The 24,719-nt window shown below is 40.0% G+C and overlaps 2 protein-coding genes across 2 annotated transcripts in view; one reads left to right on the top strand and one right to left on the bottom strand.

The window, feature by feature from the left end:
- The window catches only part of ERO1B (endoplasmic reticulum oxidoreductase 1 beta), a 169,135-nt gene that overhangs the window by 71,655 nt on the left and 72,761 nt on the right, over positions 1–24,719 (top strand). The gene's annotated exons all lie outside the window — the stretch shown is intronic.
- GPR137B (G protein-coupled receptor 137B) overlaps positions 4,217–24,719 on the bottom strand; it is a 69,791-nt gene continuing 49,288 nt past the window's right edge. Inside the window, exons 6-7 of the mRNA XM_050770120.1 lie at positions 7,873–7,997; positions 4,217–5,079 (exon numbers count right to left, since the gene is read on the bottom strand). Of these exons, the coding sequence (XP_050626077.1) occupies positions 4,971–5,079; positions 7,873–7,997 (234 nt within the window). The 3' untranslated portion in view covers positions 4,217–4,970. The remainder of the gene's footprint in view (positions 5,080–7,872; positions 7,998–24,719) is intronic.

The raw sequence follows: 24,719 nt of genomic DNA, 5'->3' as shown, positions 1-24,719 counted from the left end.
ATAGATTGATGCTATTAATCAATTAAAGTCATTCCCCTAACACTGGTCAGAGCGGAGTTAACATTCCAAGCAACACTCTGATATCATTTAACTTCCGCTATGGCTTCCCTTCATAGAATATACCTCCAAATGCGTGAGTGTTCTGTTCCCTTTGATGAGCTTTAAACCTGCAAACCTAGAGCCCAGACTCTTGGCTAGTGAATTCACCAAGGAGATAGCGCTCAAAGGATACTAAGTTACACATATTTAATGGCCCTGGTAAAGCACTATTTGTTTAGGATAAATGCATGTTTTATATACTTCATTTAATCCCTTCAAGGAGCACTGTAACTTGGGCCTGCCAAGAGACTGGAGGGACTGTTGTAGGTTAGTGAGAGATGGGGAAAAAGGTCATAGTAACAGGAATCAATAGAAAAAGGGGGCAATTTTGAGAATCTTATAGGCATCTGATCTCCACTTAAGTTCAGGGGCAGAAAATCTGTTCTGGACATAGAAAGTCTAATATTTTGAACGGTAGGGCATCCAAGGTCCAAAAGGGCAGACCAAGTTTGGAGCTAGAGGATTAGTATTAGCAAGATGTTAATCAGTTTGAGAAAACAGAAGACGGGGCCCAGCCATAGCTCAAGGACTAGAGGTAGAGAATCCAGACTTGGAGGAACCTGTCATTAGGAGTTGCTGAGTCACTGGATTTAGATCTTACGACCCTGACCCTGAACCCATAATTAATGACCTGGGCAGCCAATCTCAGAATTCCACACGGAATGAATGTAGTATCAGTGCCCTGGCCCATAGGAACCGGGCAGCAGGTACAGGGACTCTAACACAGATCTAGGTTATGGGCACAAGGACATCCTCAGAAGACTTCAACTTATTTTGACCCTTGGTGCAAGAGTTCTTCATGTATCCTTGCTAAGGGCCTAGAGTAACATTAGTATGTGGGTGTTCCTGAGTATAGACTAGGATCCACAGAAACGTGACGAGTGCCTAGCCCAGCGTCTCACATATAATAGGTACTCAATAGAGATTGAATCCCACTCTCTTACCCTCACTGTTCCTTGTTGAGTGTTTCCTCACTTTAATCAGTTTGTTAATTGAATCTTTTTGATGAGAAGAATTCCACAATTTTAGCCTGATCCTTTTCAGCAGCTCCTCCATCTGGACCCATGTCTGAAGTAGCATGATATACAGTTAGAAATGTCCTTTAATACAATTCTCACATAAGATGAAAACTGGGAATGCATATTAGATGTGTCTCTGATCAGATCTATGCTAGTCTATTCTTCATCATGCAACAATCTAAAGTGAAAGAGTGGTATTTTTTAGATAAAGTTTGTCTAATTGGAAATCTCGATAAAAGTTTCAAATATTTAGACCTATTTAGTTCTAATATAAGTTTACCTTTACTGTTAAAAACAAGTAATATACACTATATAATGAGATATATAAAAATGAGAACCTTTTTCTAACAGCGCTTCTCAAGTTCTAGGGTTTACTATTATGTATTCCTTTCTTCTTAATAAGGTTTAAGTGTTCAACTAGGTGTTGGCCCAGCACTGAGGTCAACAAAGAGCAGTTGACTTGGATTTTGGTGAAAGGAAATTTGAGGAGGCATTAGTGAGTGTGCCTGATCTAAGCAGCTAAATTTAACCAGCAAAGCTTTTAATTTGCCTGATACATTCAAGAGAGAATTGGCATAAATACGATTGATGTGTATATTGTAATAGTCAAACCTTCTTACAGTCACAGCTCTGTGTAACATACTCTAGATGTTTTCAGCAGCAGCTCAACTGAGTTCATTGTAAAAAGGATAAAGAACCAATGAAAAATATCTATACAATATTCTTAAACAATTAACTGCAGAGGTAGACACCTATTCCAATAGTCAGAGAAACTATTTCCAACAGTTACCCAGACACATTCCCATGAAACTTTTCAGTGTTGCATCAGACTTAGCTAAATGATGGTACAACATTTTTAGTGATTCCCTCTTCCCCATACACTTTAACTTTCAAATTATCAGGGCTTTAATTTCATCGTGTTGCTTTAAAACAAATGAACATTTGGGTATTCTGCAACCAGTAATCACCATTCTTTTCCTCTTAGCATTCAATATTCCACATAAGTAGTTTTTTTTTGTTTTTTGAGATGGAGTCTTGCTCTGTCACCCAGGCTGGAGTGCAGTGACACAATCTCCACTCACTGCAAGCTCCACCTCCCGGGTTCACGCCATTCTCCTACCTCAGCCTCCTGAGTAGCTGGGACTACAGGCGCACGCCCGGCTATATTTTGTATTTTTAGTATAGATGGGGTTTCAGTGTGTTAGCCAGGATGGTCTCGATCTCCTGACCTCATGATCCTCCTTGGCCTTCCAAAGTGTTGGGATTACAGGCGTGAGCCACTGCACCCAGCCATAAGTAGTAGTTTTGTTAGTGTACCTAGCAGAACAAGTAAATTAGAAAGCCAAAGGGAATTTTAATTTTCCTTACTAAGAGGGAAGTAGAGTTTGATGTAACCAATCATAGTTTTTTTTGTATTCTGTGTTTATAACACTTCTAGAAATTTTAGCATTACATTTTTAAAAGGGGAATGAGGCCGGGCGCAGTGGCTCAAGCGTGTAATTCCAGCACTTTGGGAAGCCGAGACAGGCGGATCACGAGGTCAGGAGATCGAGATCATCCTGGCTAACACGGTGAAACCCCGTCTCTACTAAAAAGTACAAAAAACTAGCCGGGCGAGGTGGTGGGCGCCTGTAGTCCCAGCTACTCGGGAGGCTGAGGCAGGAGAATGGCATAAACCCGGGAGGCGGAGCTTGCAGTAAGCTGAGATCCGGCCACTGCACTCCAGCCTGGGCGACAGAGTGAGACTCCGTCTCAAAAAAAAAAAAAAAAGGAGGGAATGAGAAAAATGGGCACTTAGAGAAAAATGGGCACTTAGAACATTTTTATATTATCCAACAAAAATAATAGTTCAAATAAATCCCAGTAGCTTCATCATAAAAGTAGATTGACTTTTATCAGTTAATGCTGAGTATTCCAGTTTTTCTGCCAGCAACAACAGAATTATGTTTACTTATTATAGGATGAGTATGGTATTAGTGATACTTCTTATCACTATTTTAAAAAATATATCTTCCCTTAGCTGACCTAATACTGAAGGATTGCAGGACTTTCTGAAGATGTGACTTAAAGGAGTTTAAAACATGCTGAGTCTGCCTTTAAATTCTCCCAAGTATTAGTAATACAGTGTGACCACAATAACCTGGTAAAGCTATTTGGAATAATAGCTTATAATGTGTTAAGGCAACTTGAATAACAGCGTAGGGTTCACTTCAGTGTAGAATTTTTCCTGACAACTATTTTAAATGCTGTAACCCCAGTTTTTTCATGTACTGAAAGACAAGAATGTTATGTAGGATTACACAGAGTAAAGGTGTTCTATACAAATGAAGAGCCCAATGATGATCGATTTGAAACTTGAGATCCCAATTTTAAATACTACCAAAACAATAGTAGACTTCATCTCTGTGAAATCAGTGCCCAGGGATCAGTTATTCCTGAAGATCAAAATGAGAAGAGTCATTTGAAATGGGTTGCATCATGTAGTAGGATTTGTTAATGTAAGTTCCTTTTCGTCGGACCTTCCCTCTGTCCCCAGATGAACATTCCTAGGCATAGCAGAAAGGTACCTTGTTTCTGGTAACAGTACTTCCTCTAGAACCTTATCTCTGTTTTATAGAAAAGCAGAGCACTTAGCCTCCCAATAGGTAGTTTTATGGCTCCAGTATATATACAGTGGAGTTTTTAGAATGGCACTTCTGGTGTGGGAGGCAGTATTTCATAACATGTTTTTTATAAATGAAAGATGACTTAAGGACTTGTCTGGAACATACCCTTTACATGGCTGACAGGCATCATGCTCCAGCATATTGCAGTACTATTGCCATTTTTAAATGTGCAGCTTCCAACAGGCTCTGTACAGAGCTATTTAGAAGTAAGGGCATTATTTTAAATATAGTTGGAGAGTACAGAAAAAACTAAGGATTCCACATAGTCTTAGCTTAGGGGCTTGGGGTATTTGTTATTAATGCCCTTTATGGAACCTCTTATTTTCTCCTTGAATGTAATCAACATTCAGTGAGTTGGGAAAAGGGTATACTCTCGATGTAGCCCTGAGGTAATGCATACTTTCATTAGGCTGAAAGAAAAACTATGCAGAATCTGTGAATATAGCAGAGGAGGTTTAATAGGATAAGTCAGCTACATTTTTAATGTTATCAACTTGTTATCATTAATGTGTATACATTAGTGCCCTACTGAAAGGAAGTACCAATCTTTGGGCAAACCTTAAGAGATTCTCTGAGGGACCTATTGCCTGAACCTTAAAAAAAAATCTCTAAAGACCTTACAGTCTGCTGCTATTCTATTTCATTGTAACTATCAACACTGGAGTTGCAATTGGCTAAGTTGTCAATTGTATTTTAGGAGTCTACCAATGCGGCACTCAGAATCGGAGTGACCATCAGTGACCTGAAGAGGTAAGATTTGAGGAATACTTTAGTCCAAAAGCTTTAAAAAACTATTAGACCATATATTCTATATTTTTAAAGTGAATTATGCATAAAAATCTGTGCAAACTACAACATAATTGCAGTAACATTCTCAAGAAAAAAAAAACCCTAGTATGCTTTAGCATTATTATTTAAGTTATATAAAATACATCTTTATAAAAGTACAGATTTTCTTTAAAAAGTTTAAATTATACCCACTGAAATAGCAAGGCTCCCTCTTTAGTACTAAAATAAGGGTTTATCAATCTACATTATTGCTTAGTCCTCTGGAGCCATCTGGAAACCTGTAACAAATAAAAATCAAGTTCTATTTCTTAAGGAAAAGTGCCCTAAAAATTCAGCGGTCACTACACTTTTCTGAAGCTCTTCATCTGAGCAATCGTCCATAAACTGTTAACTGATGCTACCCAACGCTTGGTTTGTCAGGATCCAAAGTTGAGTCTTGCAACGTTCCTGCTTGTGCCAGGAAGCTGTTAGTTTGTTGTCCCCAATCATAGTAATCTGGAGCAAAACTTAAAAAGAAAAAAATATTTCAGTGACTTGAAACATTACAGTATGTACGACATGTCTAGTTTAGGTAGACAGAGCTGAGATTTTACACAAACTGTAGATAACTCTAAAGTTCTTTAAAATGGCTCTTAAAGTCCATTTTCCTACAAAACAATGCTACACACAGGACTAAATGCCCACCCACAACTCTACTGAACTCTGTAGAGCACAGAAGTATATAGCATTACTAGAGAACCCAGCCAGTTATTATGTATAGGAAATGTTTTTAGCAACAAACTGTATCTGAATCCTAACAAGGAGTACAGATCACAACCTGTGGTGTCTTTGGACAAATAACTTCTGTGCCTCAATTTCCTCCACTTAGAATGGGAGTACTATTAGTAACTACATCGTGGGCCTATTGTGGGGACTGAGTTAACACCTGTAAAGTGTTTAGAACAGTACCTAATATATAGTTAATTCTCAATACATGGAAGTCGTTTTCATTATAATTATGTTCCTCTATGTGGTAGAAAGGGGGTCTTTTCTTCACCCATATAGGTAGTGAGAACTCCCTCAGCTCTAAGTCATTTCTGGCAGGTGAGAGGGCAGGACAGCTCCAGGAGAATATGGGTTTAAAGGGGCAAAAAAACTAATAGGAAGTGCAGTGGGGTAACTGGAAAAGAACAGTTTTAGGGAAGAGGTGGAGTGACCCAAAGGTCAGCTTTTGACTTCAAGAAGTCCTTGTTTGCTGGCTTGCTTGCAGCTTACATTCTTTACATCTGCTGGCTCAGCGGATTGGGCAGCTTGCCTCTTTTTTCTCAGCCACCATCTTTTATCCTATCTGACCAGGATTTCTCTGCTGCCTGATCACTGAGAAAGCATGTATTCTCCCAGCTTTTCTTCAGTATTCTGTCCCTAAAACAAGGGCTCTTTTCAGAGCTCCCTTAAAGTTTTCTAAAGACTTTCACTGTTACTAACAAGGCGTAAAAAGGCAAGCATATCTTTTTTATCATTTCATCCCAGAGGGAAAAAGTTGTAAAGTTGTTAATGCTAAGTCTTTAATCTCACAAAAGATTACAAAAGATAAGCTTTCACTTCTAAGAAGCTCCCCTTTCCGAAGAACAGGATGGGGGTCCTGGCAGGACAAGCAGAGAGAAGACAGGCTCGGCAAGCACTATTGCAGCCCTTTTGGCTCCTCTCACCCCTGCTGGCCTTGCTGGCCTCACTGTCTCACAGCCACAGGCTGAAAGGGAAACACGATAGTCGGGTAGTGGAGAATGGTGAGCACAGCAGGCTGAGGAAAAGGGAAGGGAATCCCAATAGCTACTACCCTTCCTGTTTGCAGACCATGCCCATGCTGAGGTAGGCAAAACTTGGACTCCTGGGGTGGGTCTCTGCTATGGTTGCAATTTCAGGTGCTTCCCTCTTTTTATTTGTCTTCCTAATTCACTGAAAATTAGGCAATGGCAGCAGACTGGTATGGTTCACGTATTGTCTTACACCCTCTATGTATGCTGCTTTGAACTCTTAGTATTTAACTGCCCTCTCCAAATTTCCTGGGCCAGATCTGCATGTGGATTCAAGCAAGGAGACTCTTCCTATTAAAACTCATATGAAAGTATAACATAAGCATAGGTGAGACCAAGCGACAGGGTACTTATATACAAACTGTTTACATAGTATAGTGATTCAGAAAACAGGTTTGAACAAGACTGCCTGAGTTAGAATTCTAGCCTAACCACTTGCTAGCTGTGACCTTGGACAAGTCACCTACCCTCTGGATACCTCAGTTTCATCTGTATTATGAGGCTAATAATAGTACTGACCTCTCAGGACTGTTAAGACTAAATGAGTTGATATTTGTGAATCTCTTAGAACAGTGTCTGATACAGAGTAGATGCTATAGAAGTACTTATTGAATAAGTATTCATGAAAATTAATACTAAAGTAAATACCCTTCATGTAACTGAAATTTTAAATTAAGAACTGACATCGTTCAAATTTGAAAACTTGGTCCTTTATAATATATAATTTATTCTAATAAATAAATACTACTGCATTTACTCTCTAGCTTTAGAATATGTGATTAAAGATACCATGTTCCATTGAGTGATTCCATAGACAAGTGCTATATTTCCCTCTTGGAGATTCAGAGCACACATTAGCATATTACGGGCTCTCTTGGCATTTTCTAAAAAGTTTATTTTCTGGCCAGGTGCAGTGGCTCACGCCTGTAATCCCAGCACTTTGGGAGGCCAAGGTGGGCAGATCACTTGAGGCCAAGAGTGCAATCCAGCTTGGCCAACATGGTGAAACCCCGTCTCTACTAAAAATACAAAAATTAGCTGGGCGTGGTGGTGCACACCTGTAATCCCAACTAAAGAGTCTGAGGCACGAGAATTCCTTGAACCTGGGAGGGGGAGGTTGCAGTGAGCCGAGATCGCACCACTCTGCACTCCAGCCTGGGCAACAGAGCGAGACCTGGTCTCCAAAAAATAAAAAAGGTGATTTTCTTTCTTTTTAAATCATCATTCCTTTTGCACAGCATAGCTATTAAGACAATAGTGCTTCATGGAATATTGGTTAGGAAACACTACTGTATACAATAATGCTGTGGGGCTTTAAAAAAAATCTGATGTCCTTTCTCATTCCTGAATGTTTCCCATAAGTAAAATGATCTACTGATAATCCAGTCTTATACCACCTAAGGCTGCACAGTTTTAATGTAGGAAATTTCTTTTAGCTTGAATCTGTTTCATTGGTGTAACCTTTCCCTCCTAATGAGGCTTGTCTAACATGAAGTAGGGTCTTACCCTCCCTGAAGTCCCTGAGGGGCAATGTTCCAGGCAAGGTCATCATCACTGTCATATCTTCGAGGGTTGTCAAAGAAGTAAGATCTGGGACTGAATCCATGGCTGGGGACCATTCCAGGATTGGTCTAGAAAGACAGGTAATCATTCAGCATACTTACAGACATCGTCCTTGCACTAGACAAAAATAAGATCTCTTTCTTGTAGGAGACTAAAGATGTTCTATTCATTTGCATGTAGGCTGTATCTGCTCAGCTGGAATATTCATTTCAGTTACTCTTATGTTTGAGAGGGATTAGCCTTGCCTTTTATCAGTATGGGCAAAATCTATCAGAGTCTTGCTTGCAACAATGAGTCATCATTGTTTTAATCCCTTATTGAAAAGCTAGATGATGAGTAACTATATGCCAATAAACTGTAAAATCTAGAAGAAATGGGCAAATTCCAAGACACATACAGCCTACCAAGACTAAACCAGAAAGAACTCTAAAAGCTGAACAGACCAATAGCAAGTCTTTTATTCTACCTGACTAGAATTTCTCTGCTCCCTGATCCACTGAGAAAGCAATGTTTTCTCCCAGCTTTTCTTCAGTTCTTCTGTCCCTAAAACAGAGCTCTCTTAAGGTTTCTAAAGACTTTCACTGTTAGTAACAAGGAGTAGTAAAAAGGCAAGAGATCAAAGCCATAAGAAGTCTCCCAGTAAAGAAAAGCCTGGGACCCGATGGCTTCACTGCAGAATTCTACCAAACATTTAAAGAAGAACTAGTATCAGTCCTACTCAAACTATTCCAAAAAAGTAGAGGAAGAGGGAGTACTTCTACACTCATGGAGGAGGCCAGTATTACCCTGATACTAAAACCAAAGACACATTAAAAAAAGAAAAGAAAACTATAGGCCAATATCTCTGATAAATATTGATGCAAAAATCCTCAACAAAATACTAGTAAACCAATTCAACAATACATTAGGAAGATTATTCATCATGACCAAGTGGGATTTATCCATGTGATGCAAGGATGGCTCAACATAACAGAATGAAAGATAAAAACCATATGATCATTTCAATTGATGCAAAAATAGCACTTGATAAAATTCAATGTTCTTTCATGATAAAAACCCTCAAACCAGGGATAGAAGAAACATACCTCAACATAATAAAAGCCATATATGACAGACCCATAGCTAGTATCATACTGAATAGGGGAAAACTGAAAGCCTTTCCTCTAAGATCTGGAATACAGAGTCACCACTGTTACCCAACATAGTACTGGAAGTCCTAGCTAGAGCAATCAGACAAAAGAAAGGGCATTCAAATTGGAATATTAAAAGTCAAATTATCCTTGTTTACAGATGATATATTTGGAAAACCTAATGACTCCACAAAAAAAGTGTGAGAACTAATAAATGCAGTAAAGTTGCACGAAAAATTAGTAGCATTTCTATATGCCAACAGTGAAACTATATGCCAACAGTGAACAATCTGAAAAATTAACAAGTAATCTCACTTACAGCCACAAATATAAATACCTAGGAATTAACCAAAGAAGTGAAAGATCTCTATAATGAAAACTATAAAACATTGAAAGAAACTGAAGAGGACACCAAAAAAATGGAAAAATATTTTCTGTTCATGGATTGGAAGAATCAATATTGTTAAAATGGCCATACTGCCCAAAGCAATCTACAGATTCAATGCAATCCCTATCAAAATACCAATTATATTCTTCACAGAAATAGAAAAAACAATCCTAAAATTTATACAGAACCACAAAAGACCCAGAACAGCCAAAGCTATTTTAAGCAGAAAGAACAAAAGAACATGACCTGACTTCAAATTACACTGCAGAGTTATAGTAACTAAACAGCATGGTACTGGTATAGAAACAGACACATAGGGCCAGGCACAGTGGCTCACGCCTGTAATCCCAACCTTTTGGGAGGCTGAGGCAGGCAGGTCACGAGGTCAGGAGATCGAGACCATCCTGGCTAACATGGTGAAACCCCATCTCTACTAAAAATACAAAAAATTATCCAGGCAAGGTGGTGGGTGCCTGTAGTCCCAGCTACTCAGGAGGCTGAGGCAGGAGAATGGTGTGAACCCAGGAGGCAGAGCTTGCAGTGAGCCGAGATTGCGCCATTGCACTCCAGCCTGGGTGACAGAGCAAGACTCTGTCTCAAAAAAAAAAAAAAAAGAAAAAAGAAAAACACATAGACCAATGGAACAGAATAGAGAACCCAGAAACAAATCCACACACCTACAGTGAACTCATTTTCAACAAACTGCCAAGAACATACATTGGGGAAAAGACAGTGTCTTCAATAAATGGTGCTGGGAAAACTAGATATCCATATGCAGAAGAATGAAACTAGACCCCTATCTCTCACCAGATAAAAAAATCAAATAAAATGGATTAAAGACTTAAAATTAAGACCTCAAACTATGAAACTACTACAAGAAAACATTGGGGAAAATCGCCAAGACATGGGTCTGGGCAAAAATTTCTTGAGAGTATCCCTATGGGCACTGCCATGATGGCAGAGGTTTGGGGCTAAAGAGCAGAGAATTTGTTTCCTGAAGAAGTGGAAGTGCAACAGGCAGGGAATGGATCCCAGATTTGCATCTGGATCTAGATTCTGTTCATCTATTCTATTTACATATAAATACTTTGAAGGGAAGATGGTGGATAGGAGACAGGGCTTACATGCAGCTCCCACTTGGACAGACAGAACAGTGTGTGGAGAGTCACACCATGGACTTCTGCTCCAGGAACCACCACAGGAGCATACCAGGAAAAGTGAAAGAATTCACAGACACTTGGAAAGAAGCGGCAGGTCACTGCAAACTCTGAAAGACAGGTGAAAAACTCTGGTGCTCTCTTGAAAGCGCCACCTCCTGGCTGGAGGCCAACCAACTCAGGACATTACAACTCATGACAGATCGCCTGCTCCAAGGAAGGAAAAAACAACAGCTAATTCTACTGCCTCCAGCATCTTGGCTAAACAGTGGTCCTGAGTCTGTCCATGGTGGCAACTTCATTGCTAGCATAAAGCATTTAAGAAAGTCAGCACACTAAACATACTTACAACCAGGACTCTCACAGAGTCTACTTCAATCCCCTGCCACCTCCAGCAAAGCAGGTGCTGGTATCTACAGCTCGGAGACCTGAAGATGAATTGCATCACAGGACTCTTTGCAGACATTCCCCAGCACCAGTCCAAAGCCTGGTGGCCCTGCTGGGTGACTAGACCAAGAAGAGCAGTAACAATCACTGCAGTCTGGCTCATAGGAAGCCCCGTCACTAGGAGAAGGGGAAGCACCCCACATCAAGGGACCACCCTGTGGGACAAAAGAATCTGACCAGCAGCTTTGAGTTCTAGATTTTTCCAGTGAAACAGTCTACCCAAATGAGAAGGAATCAGAAAAGCAGTTCTGGTAATATGACAAAACAAGGTTCTATAACACCCCCCAAGGCCCACTCTAGCTCTCCAGCAATGGATCCAAACCAAGAAGAAATACCTGAATTGCCAGATAAATAATTCAGAGGGTTGATTATTAACCTACTCAAGGAGATACAAGAGAAAGGTAAAAACCAACTTAAATCAATTTTTTAATACAGATATGGATGAAAATGTCTCCAGAGAAATAGATAAAATAAAAAACAATCACAACTTCTGGAAATGAAAGACACACTTGGAGAATAAAAAATTCACTGGAAAGTTTCAACAACAGAATCAAGTAGAAAAGAAAGGACTTCAGAACTTGAAGACAAGGCTTTTGAATTTACCCAATCAACAAAGACAAAGAATTTACAAAATGAACACAGCCTCCCAAGAAATTTGTGGTGATGTTAAATGGCCAAACATAATAATTGATGTTCCTGAGGATGAAGAGAAATCTAAAAGTTCGGGAAACATATTTGAGGGAATAATCAAGGAAAACTTCCCTGACCTCACTAGAGATCTAGACATCCAAATATAAGAAGCTCAAAGAACACCTGGGAAAATAATTTCAAAAGGATAATCAGGCACAGTCATCAGGTTATCTAAAGGCAAAGGAAAGAATCTTAAGAGCTGTTTAACAGCAGATTTCTCAGCAGAAACCCCACAAGCCAGAAGGGATTGGGGTCCTATCTTTAGCCTCTTCAAACAAAATAATTGTTAGCCAAGAATTTTGTATCCAGCAAAACTAAGCTTCGTAAATGAAGAAAAAGATACAAAGTCTTTAGACAACAAAATGCTGAGAATTTGCCACTATCAAGCCAGCGCTACAAGAAATGCTAAAAGTAGTTCTAATTCTTGAAACAAAACTTCAAAATACACCAAAATAGAACCTCCTTAAGCATAAATCTCACCAGGCTTATAAAACAATGAAAAAGAAAAAAGTATCAGGCAACAAGTGGCATGATGAATAAAACAGTCTCACATCTCAATACTAATGTTGAGTGTAAATGGCCTAAATGCTCCACTTAAAAGATACAAAATGGGAGAATAGATAAAAATCCACCAATCAAGTATCTGCTGTCTTCAAGAGACTCAACTAATGCATAAGGACTCACATAAACTTAAGGTAAAGAGGTGGAAAAAGATATTCCACGCAAATGAAAACAAAAAGCGGGAGTAGCTATTCTTTTATCAGACAAAATAGACTTTAAAGCATCAACAGTTAAGACAAAGAGAGACATTATATATTAATAAAAGGATCAGTCCAACAGGAAAATATCACAATCCTAAATATATATACACCTAATATGGGAGCCCCCAAATTTATAAAACAATTATTATTAGACATTAAGAAATGAGATAGATTGCAACACAATAGTGGGGTACTTCAGTACTCCACTGACAGCACTAGACAAGCCATCAAGACAGAAAGTTAACAAAGAAACAAGACTTAAATTATACCCTAGAACAAATGGACTTAACAGATACTTACAGAACATTCTACCCAACAACTGCAGAATATACATTCTTTTCATTGGCACATAGAACACTGTCTGAGATAGACCATATGATAGGCCATGAAATGAATCTAAATAAATTTAAGAAAATTGAGATTATATCAAATACTCTCTCAGACCACAGTGGAATAAAATTGGAGATTAACTCCAAAAGGAACCCTCAAAACTATATAAATGCATGGAAATTAAATAATCTGCTCCTGAATGATCCTGGGGTCAACAATGAAATCAAGATGGAAATTAAATTCTTAGAACTGAATGATAATAATGACACAACTTACCAAAACCTCTGAGGCACAGCAAAAGTGGGGCTGAGAGGAAAGTTCACAGCATTAAATGCCTACATCAAAAAAGTCTGGAAGAGCACAAATAGAAAATCTAAGGTCACACCTCAAGGAATTAGAGAAACAAGAACAAACAAACCCAAATCCAGCAGAAGAAAAGAAATAACAAAGATCAGAGTAGAACTAAACGAAATTGAAACAAAAAGGCAATACAAAAGATAAATGAAACAAAAAGCTGATTCTTTGAAAAGATAAAGTCGATAGACCATCAGTGAGATTAACCGAGAGAAGATCCAAATAAGCTCAATTAGAAACAAAATGGGAGATATTACAACCAATACCACAGACATACAAAAGATCATTCAAGGTTACTATGAACACCTTTACACAAACTAGAAAATCAAAATATACAACCCTCCTAGATAAATCAGGAAGAAACAGAAACCGAACAGACCAGCAACAACTAGCAAGATCAAAACACCAATAAAAACATTTCCAACAACAAAAAAAGTCCAAGACCAGGTGGATTCACAGCTAATTTCTATCAGATATTCAAAGAAGAATTGGTACCAATCTTACTGAAACTGTTCCAAAAGATAGTGAAAGAGGGAATCCTCCCTAAATCATTCTATGAAACCAGTATCATCCTAATAACAAAACCAGAAAAGGACATAACAAAACTACAGACCAATATCCCTGATGAACATAGATGTAAAAATCCTCAACAAAATGCTAATAGCTAACTGAATCCAACAGCATATCAAAAAGATAATCCACCATGATCAAGTGAGTTTCATACCAGGAATGCAGGGATGGTTTAACCTACGTGAGTCAATAAATGGGCTATATCACATAAACAGAATTAAAAACAAAAATCAAATGATTACCTCAATGGATGCAGAAAAAGCATTTGAAAAAAATCCAGCATCTCTTTAGGACTAAAGCCCTCAGCAAAACTGGCATAGAAGGGACATACATCAAGGTAATAAAAGCCATCTATGACAAACCCCACAGCCAACATTATTCTGAATCAGGAAAAGTTGAAAGCATTCCACCTGAGAAATGGAACAAGACAAGGATGCCCTCTTTCACCACTTCTATTCAACATAGCACTGGAAGTCCTTAGCCAGAGCAATCAGACAACAGAAAGAGAGGGCATCCAAACCAGTAAAAAGTAAGTCAAACTGTCACTGTTACCAATGATATGATCGTATACCTAGAAAACCCTAAAGACTTATCCTAAAAGCTCCTAAAACGGATCACCAACAATGACCAAGGTGAGAATCAAATAAGGAACTCAACCCCTTTCACAACAGCTGCAAGAGCAAACTACTTAGGAATATACCTAACCAAGGAGGTGAAAGCTCTCTACAAGGAAAACTACAAAACACTGCTAAAATAAATCATAGATGACACAAACAAATGGAAACACATCCTCCATGCTCATAGATGGGCAGAATCAATATTGTGAAAGGGACCATACTGCCAAAAGCAATCTACAAATTCAATGCAATTCCCATCAAGATACCATCATCAGGCTGGATGCAGTGGCTCACACCTGTAATCCCAACACTTTGGGAGACCAGGCAGGTAGATCACTTGAGGTCAGTAGTTCAGGACCAGCCTGGACAGCATGGCGAAACCCTGTCTCTACTAAAAAATACAAAAGTTAGCCAGGTGTGGTAGTGCATACCTGTAATCACAGCTACTTTGGAGGCTGAGGCACAAGAATTACTTGAACCTGGGAGGCAGAGATTGCAGTGAGCCAGTATCACACCACTGCTCTCCAGCCGGGTGACAGAGCAAGACTCTGTCTCAAAAAACCAAAAAGGTCATCATTCTTCACAGAAATAGAAAAAAATTCTAAAATTCATATGGAACCAAGAAAGGCCCTGCATAGCCAAAGCAAGACGAAGCAAAAAGAACAAATCCAGAGGTATCACATTACCCAGCTTCCAACTATACTACAAGGCAATAGTTACCAAAACAGCATGGTACTGGTATAAGAATAGGAAGGCGGGGCCAGGCTCAGTGGCTCATGCCTGTAATCCCAGCACTTTGGGAGGCTGAGGCAGGTGGATCACTTGAGGTCAGGAGTTTAAGATCAGCCTGGTCAACATGGTGAAACCTCATCTCTACTAAAAATACAAAAATTAGCTGGGCATGGTGGCGGGTGCCTGTAATCCCAGCTACTCAGGAGGCTGAGGCAGGAGAATCACTTGAACCTGGGAGGTGGAGGTTGCAATGAGCTGGGATTACGCCACGGCACTCCAGCCTAGGTGACAGAGTGAGGCAGGTAGACCGATGGAAACGAATAGAGAACCCAGAAATAAAGCCAAATATTTACAGACAACTGATCTTCAACAACACAAATAAAAACATAAAGTGGGGAAAGGATACCCTGTTCAACAAATGGTGCTGGGATAATTGGCAAGCCACATGTAGAACAATGAAGCTGGATCCTCATCTCTCACTGTATATAAAAATCAACTCAAGATGGATCAAAGACTTAAATCTAAGGCCTGAAACCATAAAAATTCTAGAAGATAGCATGAGAAAAACTCTTCTAGACATTGTCTTAGGCAAAGAGATCATGACCAAGAATCCAAAAGCAAATACAACAAAAACAAAGATAAATAAATACATGGAACCTAATTAAACAAAAAGTCTTCTGTACAGCAAAGGAAATAATCAGCATAGTAAACAGACAAGTCATAGAGTAGGAGAAAATATTCTCAGACTATGCATCCAACAAAGGACTAACATCCAAAATCTTCAAGGAACTCAAACATATCAGCAAGAAAAAAAAAAAAACTAATCCCATCCAAAAGTGGGCTAAGGACATGAATAGACAATTCTCAAAAGAAGATATCCAGGCCGGGCGCGGTGGCTCAAGCCTGTAATCCCAGCACTTTGGGAGGCCGAGAAGGGCGGATCACGAGGTCAGGAGATCGAGACCATCCTGGCTAACATGGTGAAACCCCATCTCTACTAAAAAAATACAAAAAACTAGCCGGGCGAGGTGGCGGGCGCTTGTAGTCCCAGCTACTCAGGAGGCTGAGGCAGGAGAATGGCATAAACCCGGGAGGCGGAGCATGCAGTGAGCTGAGATCCCGGCCACTGCACTCTAGCCTGGGCGACAGAGCAAGACTCCGTCTCAAAAAAAAAAAAAAAAAAAAAAAAAAAAGAAGATATCCAAATGGCCAAGAAACATGAAAAAATCCTCAACATCACTAATTATCAGGGGGATGGAAACCAAAACCACAATGAGATGCCACCTTACTCCTGCAAGAATGACCATAATTCAAAAATCAAAAAATAACAGATGTGGGCATGGATGTAGTAAAAAAAGAACACTTTTATACTGCTGGTGGGAATGTAAACTGGAAAACAGTATGGAGATTCCTTAAAGAACTAAAAGTGGAACTACCATTTGATCCAGCAATCCCACTTACTAGGTATCTACCCAGAGGTAAAGGAATCATATATGAAAAAGACACTTGCGCAGGCATGTTTATAGCCGCACAATCCACAATTCCAAAAATACAAAAATATGGAACCAGCCTAAATGCCCATCAACCAACTAGTGTATAAAGAAAAATGGAATGGAATACTACTCAGCCATAAAAAGGAATGAAATAGCATCCACAGCAACCTGGATGGAGTTGGAGACCATTATTCTAAGTGAAATAATTCTCAGGAATGGAAAACCAAACATCATATGTTCTCACTTATAAGCAGGAGCTGAGCTATGAGGACACAAAAGGCTAAGAGTGATATAATGGACTTGGGGACCTGGGGGAAGAATGGAAGGGGGCGAGGGATAAAAGACTACGCATTGGGTACAGTGTACAATGCTAAAGTGCTGGGTGCACCAAAATCTCAGTAGTCACCATTAAACAACTTTTCCATGTGACCAAACACCACCTATTCCCCAAAAACTTTTTAAATTAAGATTAAAATTTTAAAAAAAATAATTCTTGGCCAGGCACAGTGGCTCACGCCTGTAATCCCAGCACTCTGGGAGGCTGAGGCAGGTGGATGACTTGAGGTCAGGAGTTCGAGACCAGCCTGGCCAACACGGTGAAACCCCATCTCTACTAAAAATACAAAAATTATCTGGGTGTGGTAGCTCATGTCTTAGTCCCAGCTACTCAGGAGGCTGACACAGGAGAATCACTTGAACCCAGAAAGTGGAGATTGCAATGAGCCAAGATCACGCTACTGTACTCCAGCCTGGGCAACAAAGCAAAACTCCATCTCAAAAATAAAAATAAAAATAAATGAATTCATGAGCAATACCCTACAAGGACAGGCAACCAAAGCAAAATGGAAAAATAGGATTGTATCAAGTTAAAAGCTTTTGCACAGTAACAGAAACAACAAAGTCGAGACAACCTACAGAATGGGAGAAAATATTTGCAAACTACCCATCTGACAAGGGATTAATAACCAGAATATATAGGAAAAGGTGTAGTAATCAAAATAAAAAATGGGCAAAAGATTTGAACAGACATTTCTCAAAAGATGACATACGGCAAAAAACAGGCATATGAAAAACTGTATCACTGATCATCAGAGAAATGCAAATCAAAACTACAGTGAGATATTACCACACCGCAGTTAAAATGGCTTATGTCTAAAAGGCAGTAACAAATGCTGGCAAGGATGTGGAGAAAAGGGAACCCTTGAACACTGTTGGCAGGAATGTATATTAGTACAACCACTATGGAGAACAGTTTGGCAGTTCCTCAAAAAAACTAAACATTGAGCTACCACATGATCCAGCAATCCCACTGCTGGTGTCTACCCAAAAGAAGGGAAATCAGTATATTGAAGAGATATCTGCGCTCCCATGTTTGCTGCAGCACTGTTCACAATAGCTAAGCTTCGGAAGCAACCTAAGTATTCATCAACAGATGAATGGATAAAGAAAATGTGGAACATATACAGAATGGAGTACTATTCAGCCATAAAAAAGAATGAAATCCAGTAATTTGGAACAACATGGATGAACTGGAGATGATTACGTTAAGTGAAATAAGCCAGACACAGAAAGACAAACATCACATGTTCTCACTTATTTGTGGGATCTAAACTCAAACAATTGAACTCATGGACACAGAGAGGAGAAGGATGGTTGCCAGAGGCTGGGAAGGGTAGCGGCATGGGATAGAGAGGATGGTTAATGGGTTAAAAAAAAAATTTGAATGAATGAATAGGACTTACTGTTTGATAGCACTAACAACAAGGTGACTATAGTCAATAATAACTGTACATTTTAAAATAGTATGATTGGATTATTTGTAACACAAAGGATAAATGCTTGGGGTGGAGACACCAGTCTCCATGATGTGATTATTTCACATTGCATGCCTGTATCAAAACATCTCATGTACTCCATAAATATACACACACACCTATTATCTACCCACAAAAATTTTTTTAAAAGCTAGGTGATGCCCAAATTAGCCAATAAAGTAGATAGTTCAATTTGGATATAAATCATGAAGGCATTCATGACAATGGTGAAATCATTTGGGGGGGATTTCTCATCCCATTTCCATTTCCTGCCTCTATAATCATTTCATCCTGTTTCTGCCCCCAAACTGAGTTTACTTCTCAAAAAATTTCCAATGACTGGTCTCAGGTACACCCTAGAGGTCACTGCCAGTTTTCAAGATCACAGCTGCCCTAGGATGACTGTTGGGGTTTGAAAAGCCTTTTCTGCCGGCAGCTTCTAAAAAGTAAAGTTGTCTTTGTCAGGAAAGATTTTAAATAAACAAGATCAGAACTAGATTATATGGCACACCAAATCAGGCATATGTTTTGACATCCTTGTACTTATCATCAGTGATCTATTTAAAAGTTAATAGAACATGAACAGAGGTGGCCACAGGATGGCTATCTAAATGTGAATTCCTGCTTTGCTAAGATTAATGTAGCCAAACATAAGGAGCAAAGTAGAACTAACACAAGGTGGATTGCCTTAAAATTTACTATTTTTAATAGTTTAAGAATACCTATGAGCCACGTGCAAAAGAATGAAGTTGGATCCTTATCTCACACCATATACAAAAAATAACTCAAAATGGATTAGAAACCAAATGTAAGAACAAAAACTACAAAACTCTTAGAAGAAAATATAGGGGCAAGTTTTCAGGGGCAAATACAGATGCTTCTCAAATTGTGATGAGGTTACATTCTGATAAACTCATCATAAGTTGAAAATAAATAAAAAATACACACCATAGAGTATTGGTTTTTGACCCCTATGATCGTATGGCTGACTGAGAGCTGTGCCTCACTGCCCTATACATCTTGAGAGATTATCATAACCCATATTGTTAGCCCAGGAAAATATTTAAATATTCAAAATTTCAATTATAGTTTCTACTGAATATGTCCTGCTTTCACACCATCTGTAAAGTTGAAAAATTGTAAGTTGAACTGTTGTAAATCAGGGACCATCGGTATAGGATGTGGCAAAGGGTTCTTGGGTATGACACCAGAACACAAGCAACAAAAGATAAATACAGTGGACAAAATTAGAAGCTTTTGTGCTTCAAAGAATACCAATCAAGAAAGTGAAAAGACAGCTACAGAATGAGAGAAAATATGTGCAAATCATATACCTGACAAGGGACTTAGTATATTTAAAACATATAAAGAACTCTTACAACTCAATAATAAAAAGACAGCCCAGTTTAAAAGTGGACAAAGGATGTGAATAGACATTTCTCCAAAGAAGATAAGCAAATGACCACTAAGCACACAAAGAGATCCTCGACTAACTTAGTCAACAGAGAAATACACATCAGAAGCCAAAAGGAGATATCATTTAATACCCATTAGGATATCTAGAATCAAAAAGTCAGATAACAAGTGCTAGGAGCGTGGAGGAATCAGAACCTTCATACACTGCTGGTGAGAATGTAAAATGGTGCTGCCTTTGTGGAAAATAGTCTGGCAGTTTTTCAGAAAGTGACACTCAGAAATACCCAATGACTCGGCAATTCCACTCCTAAGAATATACCCAAGAGAAATGAAAACGTATGTTCACACAGAAACTTGTACACAAATGTTTACAACAGCCTTATTCATCATAGCCAAATGGTGGAAATGACCCAAATATCTACTCATATCCACAAGTGGTTTCCTTAAATATGTCCTTTTTGTCATTTCAAGCTTCTTGATGTGGGTCGTCAAGAAGCTTGAAATTATAGTCCAGGCACAGTGGCTCACACCTGTAATCCCAGCACTCACACCTGTAATCCCAGCACTTCCCAGAACTCCCAGGAGTTAAGACCAGCCTGGTCAACATAATGAAACCCCATCTCTACTAAAAAATACAAAAATTAGCCAGGCGTGGTGGCGGGTGCCTGTAATCCCAGCTATTTGGGAGTCTGAGGCAGAAGAATCACTTGAACCTCTGCCTGGGAGGCAGAGGTTGCAGTGAGCCGAGATCACCCCACTCTACTCCAGCCTGGGTGACAGAGCCAGACTGTATCCAAAAAAAGAAAAACTTGAAATGAAACGATAAAAAGAAGGAAAACTTAAAATTCCTTAAAACCAGTGATGTCATACAGGAATAAAAACATATCACCTATTAGATGGCCGAATAGAAACAGCTCCAGTCTGCAGCTCCCAGCAAGATCGACGCAGAAGGCGGGTGATTACTGCATCTCCAACTGAGGTACCTGGTTCTTCTCACTGGGACTGGTTGGACGGTGGGTGCAGCTCACAAACGGCAAGCCAAAGCAGGGTAGGGTGTTGCCTCAACCGGGAAGCGCAAGAGGTCGGGGTATTTTCCCCCCTACCCAAGGGAAGCCGTGAGGGACTGCGCCTGAGAAACCGTGCACACTGCAGCCCAGATACTGCGCTTTTCCCATGGTCTTCACAACCTGCAGACCAGGAGATGCCCTCCAGTGCCTACCCCACCAGGGCCCTGGGTTTCAAGCACAAAACTGGGCAGCCATTTAGACAGACACTGAACTAGTTGCAGGAGGTTTTTTTTTGTTTTGCTTTTGTTTTTTCCTCCATACCCCAGTGGCATCTGGAACACCAGCGAGACAGAACCGTTCTCTCCCCTGGAAAGGGGGCTGAAGCCAGGGAGCCAGGTAGTCTCGCTCGGCAGGTCCTACGTCCATGGAGCCCAGCAAACTAAGATCCACTGGTTTGAAATTCTCGCTGCCAGCACAGCAGCAGTCTGAGGTTGACCTGGGACGCTCGAGCTTGGTATGGGGAGGGGTGTCGGCCATTACTGAGGCTTGAGTAGGCGGTTTTACCCTCACAGTATAAACAAAGCCTCTGGAAAGTTCGAACTGGGCAGAGCCCACACCAGCTCAGCAAGGCCACTCTGGCCAGACTGCTAGATTTCTCCTCTCTGGGCAGGGCATCTCTGAAAAAAAGGCAGCAGCCCCAGTCAGGGACTTATAGATAAAACCCCCATCTCCCTGGGGCAGGTGTGGGCGCAGCGTCAGCAGACTTAAATGTCCCTGCCTGATGGCTCTGAAGAGAGAAGGAGATCTCCCAGCACTGCGTGCAAGCTCTGCTAAGGGTAAGACTGCCTCCTTAAGTGGGTTGATGACCACTGTGTATCCTGACTGGGAGATACCTCCCAGTAGGGGCTGACAGACACCTCATACAGGAGAGCTCTGGCTGGCATCTGGCAGGTGCCCCCTGGGACAAAGCTTCTCAGAGGAAAGAACAGGCAGCAATCTTTGCTGTTCTGCAGCCTCTGCTGGTGATACCCAGGCAAACAGGGTCTGGAGTGGACCTCCAGCAGACTTGCAGCAGAGGGACCTGACCATTAGAAGGAAAACTAACATCAGAAAGGAAGATCATGTCCACTCAGAGACCCATCCGAAGGTCACCAACATCAAAGACCAAAGGTAGATAAATCCACAAAGATGGGGAGAAATCAGTGCAAAAAGGCTGAAAATTCCAAAAACCAGAATGCTGCTTCTCCTCCAAAGGATCACAACTCACCAACAAGGGAGCAAAACTGGACGGAGAATGAATTTGATGAATTGACAGAAGTAGGCTTCAGAAGGTGGGTAATAACAAACTCCTCCGAGCTAAGGAAGCATGTTCTAACCCAATGCAAGGACGCTAAGAACCTTGAAAAAAGGTTAGATGAACTGCTAACTACAATAACGAGTTTAGAGAAGAATATAAATAACCTGATGGAGCTGAAAAACACAGCACAAGAACTTCATGAACCATACACAAGTATCAAGAGCTGAATTGATCAAGTGGAAGAAAGGATATGAGACTGAAGATCAACTTAATGAAATCAAGTGAGAAGACAAGATTAGAGAAAAAAGAATAAAAAGGAATGAACAAAGTCTCTAAGAAATATGGAACTATGTGAAAAGACCAAATCTACATTTGATTGATGTACCTGAACATGATGTGGAGAATGGAACCAAGTTGGAAAACACTCTTCAGTATATTATCCAGGAGAATTTCTCCAACCTAGCAAGACAGGCCAACATTTAAATTCAGGATATACAGAGAACACCTCAAAGATACTCCTCGAGAAGAGCAACCCCAAGATACATAATCATCAGATTCACCAAGGTTTAAACAAAGGAAAAAATGTTAAGGGCAGCCAGAGAGAAAGGTTGGGTTACTCACAAAGGGAAGCCTATCAGACTAACAGCAGATCTCTCTGCAGAAACCCTACAAGCCAGAAGAGAGTGGGGGCCAATATTCAACATTCTTAAAGAAAAGAATTTTCAACTCAGAATTTCATATCCAGCCAAACTAAGCTTCATAAGTAAAGGAGAAATAAAATCCATTACAGACAAGCAAATGCTGAGAGATTTTGTCACCACCAGGCCTGCCTTACAAGAGCTCCTGAAGGAAGCACTAAATATGGAAAGGAACAACCGGTACCAGCCACTGCAAAAACATACCAAATTGTAAAGACCATTGACACTATGAAGAAACTGCATCAACTAACGGGCAAAATAACCAGCTAGCATCATAATGTCAGGATCAAATTCACACATAACAATATTAACCTTAAACGTAAATGGACTAAACGCCCCAATTAAAACACACAAACTGGCACACTGGATAAAGAGTTAAGACCCATCAGTATGCTGTATTCAGGAGACCCATCTCACGTGAAAAGACACACATAGGCTCAAACTAAAGGGATGGAGGAATACTTACCAAGCAAATGGAAAGAAAAAAAAAAAGCAAGCAGGAATTTCAATCCTAATCTCTGATAAAATAGACTTTAAACCAACAAAGATCAAAAGAAACAAAGAAGGCTGTTACATAATGGTAAAGGGATCAATGCAACAAGAAGAGCTAACTATCCTAAATATATATGCACCAATACAGGAGCACCCAGATTCATAAAGCAAGTTCTTAGAGACCTACAAAGACACTAGACTCCCACACAACAATAGTGGGAGGCTTTAACACCCCACTGTCAATATTAGACAGATCAATGAGACAGAAAATTAAGGATATTCAGGACTTGAACTCAACTCTAGACCAAGTGGACCTAATAGACATCTACAGAACTCTCTACCCCAAATTAACAGTATATACATTCTTCTCAGCACCTCATCTCATTTATTCTAAAATTGACCACATAATTGGAAGTAAAACACTCCTCAGCAAATGCAAAAGAATGGAAATCATAACAGTCTTTCAGACCACAGTGCAATCAAATTGGAACTCAGGATTAAGAAACTCACTCAAGGGCCGGGCGCCGTGGCTCACGCCTGTAATCCCAGCACTTTGGGAGGCTGAGGCGGGCGGATCACGAGGTCAGGAGATCGAGACCATCCTGGCTAACACGGTGAAACCCCGTCTCTACTAAAAATACAAAAAATTAGCCAGGCGTGGTGGTGGGCATCTGTAGTCCCAGCTACTTGGGAGGCTGAGGCAGGAGAATGGCGTGAACCCGGAAGGCAGAGGTTGCAGTGAGCCGAGATCGCGCCACTGCACTCCAGCCTGGGCAACGGAGCGAGACTCCGCCTCAAGAAAAAAAAACACACAAAAAAAGAAACGCACTCAAAACCGCACAACTACATGGAAACTGAACAACCCTCTCCTGAATGACTACTGGGTAAATAACAAAATTAAGGCAGAAATAAAGATCTTATTTGAAACCAGTGAGAAAAAGACACAATATACCAGAATCTCTGGGACACACTTAAAGCAGTGTGTAGAGGGAAATTTATAGCACAAAATGCCCACAAAAGAAAGCAGGAAAGATCTAAAATTGACACCCTAACATCACAATTAAAACAACTAGAGAAGCAAGAGCAAACACATTCAAAAGCTAGCAGAAGAAATAGATCAGAGCAGAGCTGAAGGAGACTGAGACATGAAAAACCCTTCCAGGAGCTGGGTTTTTTGAAAAGATCAACAAAATAGACCACTAGCCAGACTAATAAGGAAGAAAAGAGAGAAGAATCAAATAGACACAATAAAAAATGATATAGGGGATATCACTACTGATATATCACTACTGATCCCACAGAAATACCAACTACTATCAAAGAATACTATAAACACATCTACGCAAATAAACTAGAAAATCAAGAAGAAATGGATAAATTCCTGGACACATATACCC

This window comes from Macaca thibetana, chromosome 1, assembly GCF_024542745.1.
Source record: "Macaca thibetana thibetana isolate TM-01 chromosome 1, ASM2454274v1, whole genome shotgun sequence".
Taxonomy (NCBI): domain Eukaryota; kingdom Metazoa; phylum Chordata; class Mammalia; order Primates; family Cercopithecidae; genus Macaca; species Macaca thibetana.
This window is presented reverse-complemented; position numbering and strand designations above follow the sequence as displayed.